The sequence below is a fragment of the Caloenas nicobarica genome, chromosome 5, assembly GCF_036013445.1.
Source record: "Caloenas nicobarica isolate bCalNic1 chromosome 5, bCalNic1.hap1, whole genome shotgun sequence".
NCBI lineage: Eukaryota > Metazoa > Chordata > Aves > Columbiformes > Columbidae > Caloenas > Caloenas nicobarica.
In genome coordinates this window covers 65,659,885-65,681,077 of record NC_088249.1, presented here as the reverse complement: position 1 = coordinate 65,681,077, position 21,193 = coordinate 65,659,885, and the positions used below count along the sequence as shown (strand labels likewise).

The 21,193-nt window shown below is 43.8% G+C and overlaps 1 protein-coding gene across 5 annotated transcripts in view; it reads right to left on the bottom strand.

Annotated features, from left to right (window-relative positions):
* The window catches only part of ANO1 (anoctamin 1), an 80,753-nt gene extending 65,369 nt beyond the window's left edge, over positions 1-15,384 (bottom strand). For 3 of the 5 annotated variants that reach the window (XM_065635472.1, XM_065635474.1, XM_065635475.1), the window contains exon 1: positions 14,950-15,245. In XM_065635472.1, coding sequence (XP_065491544.1) covers positions 14,950-14,992 — 43 coding nt within the window. In that variant the 5' untranslated portion in view covers positions 14,993-15,245. Of the gene's footprint in view, positions 1-14,949; positions 15,246-15,347 lie in introns of those variants that run through there. The other 2 variants (XM_065635476.1, XM_065635473.1) reach the window with 2 other exon arrangements.
* Positions 15,385-21,193: the final 5,809 nt, after the last annotated feature.

Below are 21,193 nucleotides of genomic sequence, written 5' to 3'. Positions count from 1 at the left end.
CAACACTTAAGCAGCCAGCCTGGAACTCAGATGTTTTGAACCTGAAAGAAAATTCTTCAGGGGCAAATTATCCTTGCTCTGTTTGGATTAAGACTTCTTGCCCCCTTCTTGGAGGAGGCTGTGGGACATGTCTGGAGGCAGACTGGGGCTTCGGGAACTCCAGCTGGTTTCTCACAGCAAATTTCTGTGCCCTTTAAACTTGGTGAGTAAATATTTCAATGCCTTATCTATCGATCGTACCACAGATGTCTAACAAATCAGTCTGTGTACGATGGGAAGCTAGAAAAGACAAGAGCATCACCCAAGTTTACCCACTTTCAAGAGCTTTAAAAAAAGTAAAAAATAAAAAAATATTCCCTTCCTCCCAGGTGCAGCCTCTCTGGATGGCCCTTCTGCTCCCATGTTGGTCCCAAGAGGATTCTGACATTTCTTCTCGTCCTGAATCCTCCAGCCCCAGAAGGCAGCACATGGTTGCCAAGCTCTGTCTCTGCATCCCTGCTCTCCAAACCATGGGAAGCGGTGGGAGACAAGGGCACCCCGCACCTCCTGGGGCGCTCAGCACCTCTTGGGGTGCATTCGGTGCCGCGAGAGCAAAGACACAGCAAAGCACCAGCTGCCTGCACCAAGCATGCTCAGGCACTGGTTAACAAACAAACCCTTTCTTTTTTTGAGCCCTTGATGTTTAAATCTCCTTTTGGTCACAAGTACCGCTCAGGTAATCTTGTGTTTTTAGACATCTAATCTGCCTTTGGACAACCACACGGCTTGGGAGCCTGCTCGGTCATGCCAGCGAAAGCCTGGGGCTTGCAAGGACCCAAGGGCTGGGACCAACCTCCACCTGCACAGCTCGACGCAGGAGGACTCCAAAGTACTCTCAAGTGCTCACCTGACCAAAGAACAACATGCATCCAGAAAGAAAAAGAAAAGAAAACAAGGAAAAAAAGCTGTATTCTTCCAGATAAACCTTGGGGACAGCTCGGAGGAGGTGTTTAGAAGACATATAGACGAGGTTCTTGGGGACATGGGTTAGTGCCAGAATTAGGTTAGGGTTGGACTCAATGATCTTGAGGGTCTCTTCCAACCAAAATGATTCTATGATTCTGTATAGGATTATCTGATCTCTTTCCCGCAGAGGGAGACCTGGTAGCCCCCAAACTCCCTCCCAGCTCCGGGGGTACAGCACATGGCACAGGGATGGGAGTGGGGGACACGACTCCCCCAGCCGAGCTACTGACACCCCACAGCATCCAGCGCTTCCTTCCTAAATATAACCAGCTCCTTACCCCAAATCCCCAAACTTCACAAGTAGCTGGGGCGCTATATTTCTTTTTTGTTGGTAAGAGAAAGTATCCTGAAAAAAAAAAAAAAAAAGGAAGAAAGAAAACAGACACAAAACTAAACAATCTACCTTAAAATAAACTCTGCGGTATTATCTGTCTCTTGTCAAAAGTTATTACGGAATAAAAGTGACAGACTGTCTACTAAGACACATCCCATGTCCAAGTGACATACCTAACACTTGTCAGAGATTTCCCTCTGTTGATGTGTCTGCTTATCCTTAGTATCCTTAGTGTTGCATTGCTGTATATTCTTGTACCGTGGAAGCACTTGATTTATTTGTTAGAAGGGAAAGAACATTTTTTCCCACCTAATTTTACTCTCCTGATGCGACAGGTCTTTGTCCATTCTTCACATAAAACAGAAAAGTCCTCGACTAAAACCAGACTCCTTGTAATTATTTTTCTTTAAAAATGAAGTCAATAAAACTGGCAAATGCGAACAAAGATGGAACCGATCTATCAAAGAACTGTAAACAGATTTTCCTTCACTGCATATTCTTCACATTAATGAATTACTACTGGTCAATATTAAAACCAGACAAATTACGTGGTGCTTCGGTGAAAGAGGATAAAACAACTCATGTGGACAAGTTACAGGAACGGATAAATGAGATGTTGCCTCAGTTCAGACAGCAATTATCTTTTGGGAACTTGGTGTCTGCCCTCCAGCCTTCGCTGAATGTTGCAAGTAGGGTCTGAATATAACATATCAAATCAAAACCAAAAAAACCCACATTCGGCCAACTTTGAGACTTATTTGAAAACTGGACTTCAACCACAGCTTTGATGTGGTTACGGAGCGGGTACATTCCCACGAATTTTTAATTCTTATTAAAGCTGCAGAAGGGTAGCGCAAGGACGCTAAGAGGGTTCAGGAGAAAAGTTCTGTCGTGGGGGTGATGTGAAAGAGTTTTCCGTGTGGTGGCAACAACCAGTATAACCACAAACATTCAAAGAGACTAAAAAAAAAAATATTTGCAGTTGAATGTTGCTATTTTTTTCTTAGAAGGAACTTTAAACAAAAATTAAACAAAGCAAATAAAGCAAGCTACAGCTATTGAAATAGAAAGCCTATGGATAATGGGAAGGAGAATCGCTCCACACTGGAAGGTTCACCCCGGGGGTGCAATTACACAAGAGTTTAAGTGAGCACAAATTGTGTGTCAGAAACCTGTCTACACCACATCAGCCTGACAGGTGGAGAGGTCTTATCCATCTAACCTCGGTAAAAGCAAATTAAGCACAAAATTCCCTTTTGTTTCTTCATCTATTTGTTGTTGCGGAATATTTGAAACTCTCTTTTCCATACTGAGAATACTTACTTCTATTTTCATTTAACTTAATTCAACTTGAGCAACGTGAAGGTAACAAGAGCAAAGCATTTCTTACCCAATGCTGTGACAAAATCCATAGCCTGGGGTACCAGGACGCCCCATCTTCCTAGACTGTTCCTTGGAGCATCCCAACACCACCCCAACATTGCTTCACAGGACTCCGTCATCCAGTTTGAGAGTGGGTATTGAGTCAACCAGAAGAGAAAAGTGCCTTCAGATTATGAAGAAAAATCTCTGGCCTTCCCCAAGATAGTGCATGAGGTAGTTCACGGCTGAACCCTAAGAAACCCCACAGTTATGGAGGGTTTCAACTTTTAATATGGTTTAGATTAAAACCCTATCTGTCTCCACAACTTCGACGAAATTTTTGGTTTCTGCGTCAAGGCTGAAAGCAATGAACTAAAACAAAGAACTCGACACGTACGGTCTCCAATATACAAACGACCGAGTGTTTCCATATAAAATTAGAGAACAGAGAAGCTGAAGTAACTCTAAAAAAATGAATTCCTAATTTTGTAATAAAGGCCACATGGTCCGCTCCGGTGAGTGCAGAACGGGAGAAGCAGAACTGATGAGTTTTAACCAAATACCACTACTATGTGCATTTTTAATTCATCTCAGGACACATCCTTGGGTGCCAGTCAATGGGAACTGCAGGGCTCACCTTCTAGCCTAGCAGAGCATTTGTGGAATTAATTATTGAGCACTTAATCAAACCACGCAGTGAATGAACTTTACTCTGAAGTAAGAGCTCACGAAAAACACAAAGCAAAAACAACACTGTCATGCAAATTTTTGTGGTTGAATTTGAATCTCTTATCTGTACTCACTGGAGCAATTTTGGTCTGGGCTGCACACAAACTTATTTTGTACACCAAAGTTGAATACAGTTAAACAAAGCAGAAAATTAATAGAAATGCCATTTGAAAGTTAGATATCACAAACGCCTTTTGCAAGGTTTTATCACCGTTACATCAGACTCCGGATTCTGCCCTAATTTGGTAATAAAGCGATATGCTGAACCCCATCTTAAAAATAATGCAAACCCAAACTTGACCTTGCCTCTACTGGACATCATTATTAGCAAAAAGTTACTGAACAATAATGCTGCCATTGTAAGCTCATGCAAGGAATAGTCCTTGCAAACATTTTGGATGTGAGCTGAAAAACCCATTTACTTCAGAATATTTTATTGTGGAAAAGGATGTGGAAACAGAAAATAAGTTAAAATGATAAAAGCGACCTGAATAGAAAATCTGCAGTTATAAATGGAACAGTTGCTGTAAGCAGATAGTTCTGTACATCCACATCTGTTCCAGTTCAGAGTAGTTCATGTGAACCAGGGGAAGAAACTATTTTTTCTTTTAGTTTCACTGCTGCAAACCATTCTGCATCCAGACCAGGGCAGGGAGTAGGAAGAGGGAGAACCCACCACCACGGATATAGTGGCTAAACCCAAATTTCAAAGGGATGGGGCTGCCACTGCCACCTCTTCTTCAATTTCCCCATTTCCCCCCCCGCCCCAATATTAAAAGACATTTAGAGGAGAGCAGCAACATTTGCAGATGCTCAATGGCAATTAAAGTTGTTTGTTTTTGCTAAAACCAAGGCATCTGTAGCTTAACAAAAGCTCTGGTTTTGTTCCTCTGCTCACAGATAGTTTCTTGTTTCACAACTGTCCCTTCTGGGGCCACTTTGATGATAACGTGGGAAAAGCAGACGGGGCAGCCAAACAGGAAAATAAATATATAAAAATAACAAGACTGCTCCAGGACTCATTCAGGTTCCAGAGAAGCTCAAATTTCCTGCCTGTGGAGAGCTGAAGCGCTTTCCCTACCCAGTTCGGTCTCTTTTTCTGTAATATCCCCATCTCTCCTCCTTTTGAATCTTAAAAATAAATGAAAGAGTGAAAAAGAAAGCAGCTGCAAAAAAGGACGCAATGCAAAGAAACAGAAAGAGCAATGATATCAAACTTGGGAAAGGCTAAAAGCTGAAATTAGCTCCCTGCTTTGGTCTGACAGCAACATCAAACTACAGAGGAGGGACATTCCCCTGTAGTAATCTGGTTACGAGAAATCTTTATTTTCCTACTTACATTATTAAACGACAGTACATAAACCTCATGTACTGCATGAAAGGTGTGTAATATTTTTTTTTTTTTTTAAACATCAGGTTGTTCACATTAAGGTTGAACTATGTTTGCTAGGGCCCTTGATTTTATTTGCCACCTGCAAAACCTGAAAGCTTCCCACAAGCGAGTCTCTGCAGGCAACTCCTGCTATTGATGGACAATGTGCTCATGTCAGTCAATACAGAGTAATTGCTGGACTAAAAATCAATTGCAGCCTCCCAGGAGCTGCTTTGACTGGATTTTTACCTTCAAGATTTAATGCAACGACTGGTGAGATGCTGAACTCCTCAAGTACCATTAGACGTGTGCTTTGCTTCCAAAATGAAGACAGATGGCAAAATTGCCGCTGAATTCTACAGCAGAGCTCATGAGAGGCTACCCGAAATGCAAAGGTCCTCCACTTCAACTAAATAGTTCTTAAAATCCCTTAAATAGATGTATGAAAAAAGGATTAAGACTGTATTGTGAAATATTGGTCATGTTTGGTGAAGAAAATGTGTGCAGGGTGATTTAATTTCTATGCCTCTGGTACATAATGTTAAAAATCTAAACCAAGACCTGTCCCTGCTCTTCCGTTGATAATTAGCATGCAGTCTTTGGTTTCTATTCTCCAACTATTCAGTTATATTGCCAGATGGACTTAGATGATTAATTAAAAATACTTTATTGCAGTGCACAAAAGACAAGTCATTGCAGCACTGTAAGAATGGCAGCAGCGAGCACAATTTCTCTTGCCATCAATAACCTGTCATTACTTTTAGCCTGTCTGAGAGACCAGATTCGTTCTCCAAGGAAAATGATCAGCTGCAATTCTAAAAAATAAAGTATTTCGTTTAGGCCAAATTTTCCAGTGTGGTGACACTCAGTAGTCCCCTGCAAAGTAAATAGCAGAGTGAATAAGCAGAGCCCGATAGTCCAAACTCCAATTCTGAACGAAGGAGCACCTAGAACAATTTTATCCTGTTTAATTTGTGGCAGATACATTCTCTCCTGCTTCTTCCACTCTCACCTACACAATGCACACAGCTGTGTCCTGGATAAGTATTATCTTCTCTCAGCTGAATCCGTTTCAAGTGAACTGAAATGACAATTCTTATTTTCTGTTGCGTGTCAAACCCATAAATTCAACATATTCACTCTTGCCATGTAACAGAAGTTCTGCGACAGCAAATGAATGCGATGTAAATGGAGTTGATGTGCTCTCCCAGTGTCTCACTGAAGTTTATGAAGTCCTTTAAGATCAGTGCGTAAAGAAATACTTTTTACTTCTCAGGCACATATAAAAGGGCTAAGACATGAATTCTGTGCTCAGCTTTTGCCTCTCAACCTGGACTCCTACCAGGGGCACTAAAGGAGAATCTCCTGCATGTCCCCAAGTACAACCGCTCAGAAACAGGATCTGCTTCTATTCCGAGAACCCAAGCATCACTTAACATCTCAGGGCACACGGAGTAAAATGTTTCTACAAAATGACGGAATTTGAACTACAAATCTGCAGCACAGAAATAGTTGTCTCTGTTGCCTGAGGTATGTCCTCACAGCGTACCTTAGGCTGCCCTCTCCTGCCTTTTAGCTGGTCTCCGCTGTCTGCCAAATGGATTATTGACAGCGATTGTGAAGATGAAGTAGCATTTTAAATCAACGTCCCTGTCGATGTCAACGCTAAGCCCCAGAAGACTGTTCCCAGACAAACGGATGGAGCCTGCAAGCACAAGCCCACTAGCACTGTGCCGATACCCACATCCCCTGAAACCCGTGACCAAGCAACACCCTATTCTGGACTAAATACTGTCCCTGTCCACTTATAGAACACTTTCATTTAACTCAAAGGAACCACAAACACGGATCCAGGGGGGAAGGTTATTGGTTTTTGAAGCTTTGGTTCCTTTTAATTAATTCTACAGTTAAGAGTGAAGCACAGACAATATTTTCAATACTCTATGCAGCAGTTCTCAGAGAAGCAGCTGCTTTCACCAGGCAACCTGACAGCAGGAATAGCTGAGGATGAAGCTAAACAAGCATGTTTGAGAAGAGAAAAAAGGGGAGGAAGCAAAGCTTTCCATAAGAAGCAAAACAGACATGGTGCACACAAAAATGTGAAAAATGTATGTATTGGCAAAATCAGAAAAGATATGCAGATAGTGCATATGTAGGGAAATCTTATGTTATCTTCTACTACGCAGGAGGTCAAATGATACATCCAAATATTGTGCACAGACTTTTAGTGGAGCTGAACTGAATGCATTTAATCATTTGAAATGGAACGTAAGGATTACTCACTTCACACTCTCTATACAATCAGTCATGCTGATAAAAAACCTGGAATATGTTGCCCTTCACTCTGCTTTATTCTGTTGGTTAGCAAGTCCGCTTCTCCCACAGGACACAAAGTCTGTCCTGTTAGCCAGACCTGAATACGCACCTATGTGTGCACACAGAGCTCCAGGCAGCACAAATCCATACCGCCCAATACACCTTATAAGGCGTCTTTCCTATTTCACGTACATTATAACATACAGATGTGCTGCTTAGCAACAAGGAGAGGTACTCCCAAAACATGTTCTGGGAATGAAAACGATGCCTAGTATGTTTTAGGTCAGATACTTCACATGTCTAATGAATAAACAAGATTATAGCACATTCTACTACCATTGTACAAAGCAGCCACACATTTGAGTAGGTAATCACCACAGAAAGGAGGTAATTTCCTAAAAACCCCAATAACACTAATTTATTTTCAGATCTAGTTCAAGCTGATGATTGATTTGGGGCACACTAACAGCAGCATGGTGAACTGATTACACACCCCATTTCCCCGAAAATAAGACAGGGTCTTATACAATTTTTGCTCCAAAAGATGCTTACTTTTTTACATGTATAGATGCCTAGACACTATTTAAATTGACTTTTTTAATGAACTGTAACTAGGGTTTATATTTCAAGCATCCTCAAAAATCCTGAAAAATCATGCTAGGGCTTATTTTTGGGGGTAGGTCTTATTTTTGAGGAAACAGGGTAACTTAGGAGGCTAAACTTGTTGCAAGTATGTTGCTTGAGCTGATTAAATTAAAGTAACTGTTGCTTTGGATGTTGCTCTAATCAACGTTGGGGTAGTATGAGAGGAATCGTTAACTGGAATGTCACTTGGGTTTTATTATTTTAGTGATAAACTAACCTTAAAAATGCACTCTTTATTTATTTTTAACCCTTTGCACAGAGCTGCAAGGTCTTACCACCTTGGAAGAAGATGCAAAAAGCGACAGCAGGCAGCTTTTCTCCTCTGTGCTGCCTATTTCATGTGCGAGACCCCTGAGGCACAACCCCAGGCCAACCCCTTTCTTTCCTTCCATGATCCCTGGGCTGCGACTCCAACACCTGGCTAAAAACCTGGAAAAATCCTGGCTCCACACCCGTACTCTGTGACTCTGCCTCATTTCTGTTTATACTCTTGTGAGCTGAAGAATGAAGATGAGTAGTAGCTATATAGATAAATAAAGTATATTAAGTCCCAGGAAGTAAAAAGGGAAAACCATTAATTTATTTTTAGAAACCCGTTCTTGCCATTCATCAGAAAAAGAACATTCGAAAGTATGCAGCAAGATACAAGCATCTGGATGAGGTTTGCTGACCACATACCAACATTCAGGCTACACACAGAGAACCATTTTCCTTCTTCAGACCAGCCTCACACCCCGTGCCAGCAGCACGGGACGCAGACAATAATGTAGTAGTTTCCACTAGCGAGTTTTGGAAAGGGTGTTTTCACCACACATACCACAGCTGCTTTGGCATGGTCTGCTTGCTCTTACCCTTTCAGTGGTCCTACAGCTGATACCTCCCTTCAGAGACACCGCGGCACCAGCCGGTACATCCCGGACCATTACACACCTTCCATCAAGTGTCCATACCAGGTTACACACAAGAGAAAAGGTCTCAAGGTCTAGATCAGCTTCTCTCTATAAATACACCACATCAATACTAACCAAAACCAGGTCATTTAATATGGAGCTGGACACTCAGCTCCCAAAAACATAGCGGTACATGCAGTACGCCCACACATCCCTTCTTTTTCCTCCTCTTGCCAAAATAGCGAGCATTCATCAGGAGAAAACCTTGTCAGGACAACAGTGCAGCAACACACCGAGATGAATTTAATGGTATTTGCATAAAAGCTTCCATCTTTCGCAGTCTGCAGTAGATTTCTTCTGGGCAATCATACCACAAGCATAAAGTCACACCATATTTTGAATCTTTGCCTGCCAAAATCCGGGAAGAATCGCAAAGCACGTTCATTGACATATCTTGTGGTACACATCGTCAGCCAAGATGCTATAGTACAAATGATCAGATATAAATACAGAATAGGTTTTTCGTTGACTGTTAATGCTGCACTGGACACATTTCTGCCATTTTCTTTATTTCAAAGCAGTAAAAAACTAAAACTTTGAGTGATGCTTAGCCTGAAACTTCCAGTCTTAAGAACAACTGCAAAACTGCCGCAACATCATGGTAAAAAGAAGAGTTTTAAAATGCATTCAGAGGGCTCTGTGTTCATTACTTTTACCCCTACGATGTCACTGAAGTTCCTACCTGCTCACACTCCTATTAACTTTCTAAAAATGTGTCCTGAATCTGCACTTGAATGTAACTTAGTTGCCAAACTTTGCCCTTTTTACTGAACGCCGTGAAATTCGTTTCTCTCTCCCTGGACAAAATTTTTCTTTGTCAACCTTACTTATCAACACACAGATCCCTATTGCTTATTCCAAATTTGTTCTGCAAGTAGGACATCAGCTGACGTCAATGAAGATGTACAAGAGACAACAAATATTTGCAATGTGTTTAGAAAACAAAGCTTTTTCTCATTTTAGTACATACTCATCAAGTTTCTCCCTACACAGGATACAAATAGGGGGAGAGGTAAGACAGCAGGAGTGGGAGCCAGGAACACATAACTTGTAATCACTGATGTCATGATGTAAGTTAAATAATTTATAAGATATAAAAAGTGCAGTTAATGCCTGCAAACCACTTAGCCTTTTAATAACAGATTCCAGGTTTTAAAACTCTCTTGGAGTGCTTACAGTCATGTGCAAAAGGTCATAGGTGTTAGTGTCAGGGTTTTTTTTAAAAAAAAAAGGTTCTGTTTTTCACAGCTGCAGTCTGGAAGGACATTTCAGTGATTATATATATTATTAACACACCACTCATAGGAACAAGAACGTACATCCAGGTCCTAGCACAGATACAGAGCTGCCAAGAATAAATCCAGATATGCAGATAAGGTAAGCAGACGAGGATACTAAAGAGGAATGGGACTGGATCTAGCATTACTACTGTCTTTTTATCAGTTCAAATCTGGAAATAGTTTCCGTAAGGGCTGGAAGGACAGACTGCCAGCAGGAGGTTCAAAGATGTGAACTGTGGGGGTTTGAAGAAGGGAGAAGAGAAAACACTGGCATGTGGGCCAGCCGCAGGCACAAGGCACTGGAAAGAGCTAAAGAGGCTGAAACGGCGGAACACGGGGTGCGGCACAAAGAGAGAGAAGAAAGGAGAAGCGAGGATGTCGGCGAGGACACGGGTCAGCTGTCTGCAGAGAAAGGCTGAAGGATGCGGGGAGGTTAGGGGGCAAGGAGAAGGGCTGGCCCTCCCACCGGCATGTAGTACGACTTTCAGAAATAGAGGGATGAGGGATACAAATCAAAGGCTAAACCAAATAAATAAAAATCTCTTTCCCTCGAGGGCACGCGGGCTCGTCTATGAAGCGGCGGCGGTGACTAATGCAGCCCGGCACGAGAAGCTTCGCTTCCTGCGCCTTCAGAGCCTCCTGAGCAAGGGAGACATTGCGGTTGTTTCTAAAAAGCCTTTATTTACCATAAATTACCCTGCAGTGACAATGGAGACACCGCTACCTTTTTGCTCTTCAAAGTACCGGAAAAAGTTGTGCATTGTTACTCAGTTACATTACGTAGATCTAATAGCTGGCACAAGATGACTTGGCACCACGGAAAATAACACCGTGATAGGGTCCCAGCAAGGCACAGAGGCTGCCAACTCCTGAAAATTTGTCATTTGTCAAAACCCCTCTTGGGGTTTGTACCTACAACAGAACCGCGAGTCCTGCCATCATCTCAAGTTTGGCAGCGAACACGAGTGAGGTCAGGAAGGTGAATATTCCCATCCCGGCTCACATTGTCCCCAGCTAAACTGCTTTTGTAGTCTCTGAAAGCAAGCAGAACTATTTCACGCCGCTATCGCTAACTTGCCACGTATAATAAAACATGAGGATGTGCACAGAAGTACTTTTGTCAGAATCCCTGAAAATGCTTGCAAGAAATAAAAGAAGTGCTGGTTTCTGTTCATGGAGCTCATCAGCCTAACGGTTTACCTATACGGTGACCCAGCAACTCTACATGAAATGAATGTTTTATATTATAGCTTAAGTACGTCAAACTCCCCATCATCTTGCTGAAGGACAACACCAAGGACCTCAGACAGACCCTTCTCTGAAGGATGCTCAATGCTTTGGCTTGCACAGATCTCCTCCCTCTGCTGACCGCCCTCTGCAGCAAATTAAGATATAGCAGAGGATTCAGCCTTTCGATGGTACAGTGCAAAGATTTACAAACACCTCGATAATCCAGAGCAGGATACTGAGCTCTGTGCAGACGTTAACGGGATCCCCTTCCCGACAAGGCACAAATTTGCTGTACAGTGAAATACAGCCATGTATTTAGGGCTGTGCTCTCAGTGAGAGCAGCTTCTCCCTCCTTTGCCTCCTGGAGAAGTCTCTGGGTATCGGAGGGTGGATGCTGAGGACCCAGCTGTGTCAGATGCCAAGCATGCCCCAGGGAGTGCTACGTACCCCCGCTAAAATGGGAGGGAGATGAGCAAACTCAGCCTTCGTCAGCCTTTCACACAGTAAAGTCCTGAAGTTTGTCATGCCCGCTACAGTCCCTTCCTTTCTTCCTTTTCCCCAAAGCGATCCTAAATTAAAGCGAGCCTCATTTTCCAACCACAGCACGTCCCCAAGCACTTCCTTTTCCCAAAATCGCCAGAACCCAAAGGGTGTAATTAAAGCCAAAAGGGATATTTTTTTCCCTCCCCGATGCCAATAAATACTGCTGCTTCCCAGGGTTACTCTCCTGCCTTCTGTTTTGGCACGCTGCTTTCACCCCATATTTCATGTCACGCCCGTACGACCGCAGCGCGCAGCCACAGAGCTACACACACCAAACCGGCGCATCCACCACATCTGACTCCGCAATGTCCCATTTCCCACCACCTCAACGCTCTACAAGAGCTCTCGGGGACAGACAAACTGCCCTGCTTGCTCTCGGTCTCGTACAGAACAGCTTCTCGCAGCTATTTGGCAGACCAAGGTACAAGTCAGACCTGCGGCTGCGTATGTGTTCATCTCCAGAAATTAATAAGTTATTACTAGAAATTAAAATATTAAGTTAATGATGTGCACGACTGCAAGTTGCAGAGCTGGGAAAGAAGTCCTAATTAAATCAATACAGTTATTAGTCTCTTGTCATCTCTGATTAATTATTAGCTTAATACGCTTCATCATTTTCACTGTTAATGGAAATAGCTGCAGTGCTACCGTGGGAAGCAGGGTAATACATATGAGAAACCTACGGAGCTGTGCTGCAAGCCCCAGCTCTGGATTGAACAGTATCTTCCAGAGAAAAAGGGGAAAACATTTATTTTCTGGGGTAATAGTCTGATGACATTAAAGCTGGTGACAAAAAACCGTCATGGTTTTCAAAGGGATCAGATGTTTGCTCAGGGGATTTTTGATTGCTGAAATCTAGGAGGTAAAGACTTGGCTCCTAATCCTGTCCTGAGTCCTGAGCACTTGTCCCAGTGTCTCCAAGCCTTTCTCTGAAGTGCCAGGGTATCACCTCAGTCCTTTCAACATACTAGTACCTTCCTCCAGAGCCCACCCCAGTTCTGACCTTCTCCCCATCTTCATTAGACGACCTCGTTACCCCAGAACACGAGGAAGGAATCGGCATAAAATAAGCCGGCAGGCATCAGCTGCCACATCTGGGTCCTCAGGGCACAGATGTACCCGAGGACACCTGTCCTTTCATGCCACCGAAAGAGCCAAAAATAATGTACTGAGGTCACTTTGACCAACTCCTTGCTGGAGAAAAGTAAAAAGGTACTTTGGGTGTAGGTAAGTGACAGTACTAAGAGGAGCATGGACTTTCCTTCGTTTTCCTGCCTATCATCCTCTCACAGACCCCAATTTTCCCTAACTCCTTGTAACAAGCAAGTTTCCTTATCTGTCTACAGCAGGTTTTTTTGAGTATAAAGACCATGTAAAATCATCAGGGATGGGTCTCCACATGTCTCTCCAGCAATAATGTAAGTTACCAGAGAACTGAACAGGATTTGTACTGTAATGCATTGATCCGCTAGGTAATTAGACATGAGTTTACATCTTATAAGCAGCTTTTACAAACAAGCTCTTTTGGATAGGTTATCAATAGAAATACAAACATGCACTTCCGAGAACAAAACTGCTCCTTGAACTCATTAATGAAGCTGGTACACAGTGTTTGTGCTGCTAATGGGTGATTCAGTAAATTAAATAGAGAATGTCACTGTAAAATATTATGTAAAGTTTCTCAAAGATAAAGAAGCCACTCAAGCAATTTCTCAGGGCTCTTACCCTATCCCTGTGATTACCTCATAAAATGCCACCTGCTCCATGAGTAATGGTCGAGTTTTCCAGTGTCATTTTATCATTCAGTCCTCTTACTGATATCTCTGTTCACGTACTGCGAACACCTCAGCTTCTTATACTTTACTTGCCTTGCATTCCAGCTTTGAAAAGTTTGAGCTCCTTCTTATTTTAATAAGTAAGTTAACATGGGACAATCAGTGGCACACAGAGACCTCGTTCCCTGGTATTTAGATATTAAGCCCAGCTGGTTTGTGTCAAAATTTAAAGAAATAGTTTTCTTTTCATTCTGAGCACTCTGGCTAGCCTACAGTTTGATGAGCATACAGCATTTCTTTCCGAAATGGGCTGAACTCCAGTGGAATATTTGGCCATTTAATGAGTAGACTCTAGGATAACGGTTTTCGTGGGAATCCAAAAAGAGGGAGTAAAGAGAAGGGCTCCCCGTGCTATTCTTAGCTGCAAACAGTTAGATTTGGAATTTTGATTGTAAAGCATGGAATTTATAAATGGTGCCATGCTAAATTTACTTCATTTGTATACAATTTAGCTGGATAATCAGATGTGTTCCAGCATGTTCCTGGTTAGCATCTCAGTTCTAGTTTTATTGTCTCTAAACTGGTACAAAAATGCATTTAGTAAATAGTGCTTGTAAAATTCGTGTTCCAATGTGTGTGCGTGAAGGTTTTATATACACAGTGTGCGCGCGTGAAGATTTTATATAAATGCATATGTGGGTGCACATGCATGCACACAGACACTGAGCTGTGATTTATTTCTAGAGGGAAGCCAAGGAAATTCCCACCCCCTACCATTTAAACGATCTGCTCTTTGGCTCTAAACATTCTGTAACTTCTCAGCCAAGGAATGTATTTTCCCCTTCCAATATATATAATTTATTTTGCGGCACACATTAGTTAATGATACAGAGATACATGATTTAGCCAGTTCTGTAAAAACATTACTGACAATCTGAGACAGACCCATTTCATTTCGTAATACTTTTTTTTTTCTCCCCTCTTTTTCCGTGGCACAGTGTGAATTTACAGCAATCATCAACTCAAGGATTTATCCCATAGACTTTGTACTCGAGCAATTTTTCATAATTAGATTGGCTTCCCGGGGTTAGACGATCTTTTAATTACTACATTAACGTAGAGAAAAAGGACTTTAACGTGGTTCGCATTTGCGGGGCGGGGGGGGGGCGGTCAGGAGGGGAGGGGGAAGACGGGAGCCAGCTATATGATTTCACTGTTACTTTGCGGAGATTACTCCTGGATTTTTAAAAACAGACGATGAAATGCTAATAATAACCCCCTTATCGGGGCACTGGGGGCGGGGGGCCGAGGCGAGCGGCCGTCCCCAGAGCCCCTTTCCCAGCCGGACCGGAGCGCACCCCGGAGCGCTCCCCATCCCCGCACCTTCCCCCGCCGCGGCACAACTTACGTGGTCCCGGCAGCCTGCGCAGGTGGATCTCATCCGTATCCATCGCCTGCCCGCGCCCCGCAGCCACTTGGTACCAAACTGAACTTGCCAGGATCCCTCCTCCTCTTCCTCCTCCCTTCCTCCTTTCCCCCCCCGCCCCACTCCACTCCACCTCCCTTGGCTTTTTTTCGGGGAGGGCGCGTTCACCCAGCGAGCGGCACCGCGCAGCGCCCCGCCGCCCCCCGGCCAGACTTTAAATAAGGGCGGCGGGCGGCGGCCCGGCCCGCCGGGAGCGCGGCCCTGCGGGGGGAGCCGGCCCTCCCCGTGACGCCGCTCCCGCTCCCTCCCCGCCCGCCCGGCCGGCAGCTCCGAGCGCGCCCCTCCGCCCCCGCGCACGCTGCGCGCAGCTCCGCGCCTACCTGCGGTGGCGGCGGCAGCGCTGACCTTGGGCGCGGGGCGGCGGGCACCGGAGCGACAGCGGCAGCTGCCGGGCGGGGGCAGCGCGCCCGCTTAAAGGTCAGCGCGCCCTGCGCGCCCGCGGGCGGGGGAGGCCGCGGAGCGCCCGGGGGAAGCGCCAGCGAGCTGCGCTGGGGCTGAGCCCCTTGCGCGCCCCGGCAGTCCCCGAAATGAAGCGTGTTTAACCATTTCCTCGCTCCTTTTTTTTTTTTTTTTAATTAGTGTAAAAGATCCCACACCTTTTGCTTTAACAAAAATAAAATAAAACAACAACAAAAACAAAATTAAAAAACCAAAACCAACCAACCAACCAAAAAAACAAACAAAAAACCCCAAACAAACAAACAAAAAAAACCCGCCACGTCTTGGTCTGCTCCCAAAGCGAAGCCACCAGTTGTGGCTGCGGTGACAACTCTCCCCTCATCCAAGGCACAGGCTGGACCTTCCCCCAGCTCAGCCCCCCCCGCCCCGTTTTTCCCACTGCCCCACCTGGGACAGCATTTACCGCCACCCACACTGACACAGCAGCAGCCAGGGCCCCATTTAGATGAGGCTCTGAGGGACATGGTTTAGCACTAGATTTAGGTTATGTTTGGACTCTCTGATCGTAAGGGTCTCTTCCAACCAAAATGATTCTATTATTTCCCAGGGAGGCTGTGCTGGCTGCTGCCCCTCCCCAGGTCTGGCCCAGGAGGGATGCTCTGAATATCACAGTACACACCAACAAACTTGTGCCCTCTCAGAATACCACCAAGTTACATTTTATAACTTTTCTAAAAAAAAAAAAAAAAAAGGTGTAAAATAACTACCACTTGCTTTTTACACCTCCATCTGGATGGTTACAGTATTTGCACAGAAGCAGAATATGATTCCAGGCTTATTCATCTCCCTGGACTTAAACCCCTCTTCGGTGCCCCACAGGGATTCCCTGGGCTCCTCCAAACTTGCTGCCTGATCCAGAGCTGCAGAAACCCACTCTGGCAAAACTGACACAGATTTATCTGTACCATTCTCTGACTGCTGTCTCTTTTTTTTTTTAATCTCAGACAAGCACTTAACCCTCAGAAATGTAAAGACAGGAGCGTGCAAGGGCTCTGCCTGAAGGAAACAGGCTCAGCAGGCTGCCAGGCTTCTGGCACGCAGCCCCCAAGCCCCCCCAATCGCTAAGCTGTACCCAGACCCTCCTGGTCCTGAGGGGTAGCAGGGGGCACACGGCTCCCCACTACATGACAGAGAGCAATCCCAGCTCTTGCTTAGATCACGGTCCTAATTCCACTCTCAGCTCTCTTATGTTACCAGAAGGAAAGCAGGTTATGGCTCAGCTGCCTCTGCGGGATCGTATTTTTAAAATTGTAAAAGCATCTTTCATGGGTTGGTTGGAAGTTTGACACAAGGGATAGAAAACACATTGAAGTAAAGATATAAAAAAGGGAATTTACACATATGGACTTCAATATAAGCCACAGAGGCTTTGAAACTGAGTCAGGGTGCTTTTAGGCTATGTTATGTATCTTTTTACTCCTTTTTATCTTTTGCGCTTTTTTAAGACAGTATGGTTTTGACTATTTTGGAAATGCACATTAGTTTATATTAGCGGAAGAGCAGGCAAGTAGATTGTGTTGAACTGAAGCCTCACTTACCAGCCCGCTTAACCAGGGATCAAAGGCACTTGGGAACGCGGTCTTTTTCTTTTGCCTAGAATTAATTTATTTTGGATGGAGATTTGCAACAGAACCAAACGTGGGCACAAGACCAACAGATATATATTTGTTTTACAAATGTGAAACACAAAGAAATCTGGAAATAATGGCGCATTCTTATGTCCTATCTCGTAATGACCACAAGCTCCGTGAGCAACCGCTGAGTGCAGCTGGAGCAGGAACCCAGCCCAGACACACACAGCATCAAAGGGCCACCTTTTCTGCCGGTGATTCTCTACTGAACGCCTAGCCAGAGGCAGGCCAGCTGATCAACGACATAATTTTGTAACAAGCTTTAGGAAGTTTTAGTCTGACAAGCCGGATTTAAGAAACCAAACTTGTATTCCAGCACCACACATGGAAAAAATAAAAATAAAGCCAACATTACTGCCTCATTCCAGGCATTTAAGTGGTAATGGGCAATCATTTATTTTTAAAGTATCCTGAAATTTAAAATACATTAATCGCCTAGTATTATTGTAAAAGGTCCTGGGTTGGCATGGTCTGGATTTGAGTGGAAATGGAAAGATCTCAGTGTGCTATGCAGGCCGTGCCTCACCTGGTAGTACTGAGGCAGGACAAGTTTCCTTCTCAGTCCCCTAGATGAGCTCCAGCAGATCCCTTGGCTGCTTTGGTGAAACCCATTGCTGGAAACTGCTACAAAGATAACAGGAAAATCGTGCATTTGGACGGAGTCTGCCCGACCTCCATCACTCTGTGCTGCTTCCAAATATGATTTCATTTACCTGTCGATATTCCCTGGGCTCCTCCCTCTGTTGGTGTATGGACGTTGTAATTAGACTTACAAGGGCTGGACCACTCCTGCACCTGAAGTGACAGAACAGAGCAGCGGGACCGCCCAGACTCCAAACTGCGCACGAGAGCAGAAGAAAAATGATTTGTCTTTTCAAGAGCCGCATGAGCTAAAATAGGTGGTTGAGCTGATAGGAAACAGACACTCCAGCTACAGTTTTCTTCCTTAGAGTGTGATAAACCCAGTGTGCCATCTCAACACATACTTGTGAGAAGAATGGTAAAGGGATGGAGAACCTACTGTCTGTGCAATAAAACAAAAATGCTTTCTTAACAGTTAGGAAGGAGACAGTGCTGCTTGGCATCCACGCCTATAGTAAGTGCACTTGCTGGAAATATTTACAGTCTGCTCCTGCAAAATGGATTGTGTACCTTTATAACAATAATAATGCAGTTCTCAGCTCCTGTGATTTGGAGCCGAGCAAAGGCTCAGGACGTTCAGGGCGCTCATGCTCTGCGGATAAACCTGGCCCCACCATCCCAAATGGCAAAACAAACCCAGCAGCCCACCAACCACCTCTCTGCCTTGCAGTTGCCTCTGAACTATTTTTGTGAACTCTGTTACACTTTTGAGGGGCGCGCAGTGAAGCCAGGGAAACACTTTCAGCTGGGGCATCCGGAGATAAGAGCCTGTATCCCTGGCAGGCACCCGAAATGGCATGAACGCAATCACATGATGGTGAAACAAAGCCTGGCCGTGGCTGTGACAGCGGCGGTCCCCCTGCCTCCTGGCCTGTCACTGACACACCAGCATAAATAAGGTAATGGATATGTTGTGTACGAGGTAGAGAATCGGGTTCCAGAGAGCCCTAAAATCACAGGCAGCGTGGTAAAGATAAACAGGGAATATGTCACAATATAGAAACTGGGGCATAGCCAGAGAAATTAGCAGGTGGCAGGATTAATATAACCAGGGAGAGATATTTTTTCTACATATATGCTGAAACCACAAGATTATTACATAAATTAATATATAATAGTAAATACAACAAAACTATAGATACAGAGCATCATTGCATTTTCACGCAATACAAGCGAAGCCAGAAGCATAGCTTTTTTTTAAAAAAGCTTGAGAAGCATTTATGAAAAATGGGTCCAATGGTGTCTACTGCACAAAGTAGTCTGGCTATAATTTTCAGCTCAGTAAGCTCTTAAGCCTCTGGTTGTTGGAAAGGCATTTGTGGGGAAGAATGTTCTGTTTCTTATCTCTTTTTCTTGCTACTTAGCCCTGACAGACACTGGGTCCTGGGCTAGATGGACCTCAGAGTGTGGCAAGACTTTTGGCTGCATAAACTTATTTACATGAGCTCTACATAAACGCTAAAGCACAGAATATTTTGTTTGTTATGTACATTCAGGTCAAGCCTCATTCTGGGTTGGAATTATTAAGCAGATACTGCTAAAAACATTATTTCATCAGTGCTCCAATCTTGCAAGTGCTTCTCTTCATGCTTATATTAAATATTACTTCTCTGAACAGTCTCTTTTTTTTATGATTTAAGGTTTTGCCAAAGTTGAGTGAGAAAAATGTTACTGTTTGTAAATAGTAACGTCTAGTATGCCAAATATATACTCAAAGCTGCAGGCAGTTTAAGGACCAAATCAAACAATGTCTATAGTGAAAAACATCCACTACTTTGCAGGTCTTTGCCTGTGCCAATGGCAGAAGCAGATTGGGGGTCACCACATGTTCCCTAAATTAAGAATAAATATTTAGGATGACTGATTTTCCACAAGTTTAGACAACGTAAGAGAAGTGAAAAATGAAGTTTTGCATAAGAGCAGAAAAAAATCAGAAGACAACCCCCCCTACTTCTGCTTGTGCGAAGACTATTCCCTTTCTCATGTGCCCATGAAATGCCTTTGCTAGTTATGATCAGCCACTATGTATATGCACAGGGGATTCCCATTAATGCTGCTGAAGTTTCCAAGTGTCGTTTTACAAAAGTTAGAGGCACCTCCCACTTCTTCCCTCAGCAATTTACAGTTGGAAGTAACACCACCCAACAGCCCAGCCAGGACTTTGAAATTAAATTAGAAGATGCTGTAAACTGTTCACAGGAAAGGCAAGAGAGAAGATTTGACTCAGACCATGTGAGTCACAGTTGGTCTCTGATTCTCCCCTCACTACTCATGGAAGGAAATTATGACAGCCCAGCTGCACTGGCCAGAGGGGTGGGGGACTGAAACTGAGCCCACTTCAGGTTTTTTTTTAACCCTCTGTCTTTGGATCATGTATCCTTCTCTCTCAGAGATAGATCTATCAGATTCAATTTGACCCAGGCTACTGCTGATCTGAGTTTTCCTGCCTTATTTTTATGAGATCTCCATCATCAGTTTTAAACTTCTGTACTAGTCTGGTGCTGTGCTTACAGTTATCCTTGCACTTAAAAAAAAGTTTTTCCTAATCTCAATCCCTTCTTGCTATAGAGCAAGTCTGTCGGTCCACAGACATTTCCACATAGACGTGAAAGCGTATGTTCCCTTCTCTTTGATCTACGTGGCTAACAGCAGAAGCTGTTAATTATCCTCTTGAACTGAAGCTTCAGGTAACCAGGATCAGAAAAATAAGAACAGTTTTCATGCATCTTTGTTTTTCTTTTTTTCATAGTGTACAGTCCAAAGCAAAAGTCAGCCCACAGTGCTTCCATGTGCAAACTGCAGCTGCACGCTCTGACCTGCCTCTGCATCTTGGGTCTTAAGCAATGAAGTCTAAAAAAAGAAAATTGCTTACTAGAAGTGACTCTTATAGCTTTACCACCATTTGAATCATACAGAGGAAAAAAGGGCGAAGTATTTACCTGTGATTCAACTTGCCACCCTTTGCATTTATAGAAGCCAGCATCTCCCTGCACAGACATTTAGTCCAGGTGTTCACTGTAACTTCTTTTTTGAACCTGCGATTGTTGCACCATTTATAAAGGAAGCAGCAAAGCCTTTTCTTGTAAGATACGAACTAACAATGACTCCCACAAATACCCTTTAAGTGGCTTGGTTACTGGAAGGCTGTTACCCATATGCTACAGTCATCTAGAAGACATCTACAGGGCAGACAGACAGCAGAAATAGCATCTTTCATGGACCAGCAGCCAGCTAAGAGACAAGTTTTTAAACACTGCGTCAACAGGAATAGGAGTTTTGCCATGAACAGCAATGGTTTTCACATGCCAGGACCCAAATACTCTGATATCCTCAGTAGTTATCAGCAGATATGCCACTAAAACAGCTCAATATTTGATATTCACTAGAGATTAAGTTCTGCAAAGCTCAGAGACTCGATAGTAGTAAAGAGATTT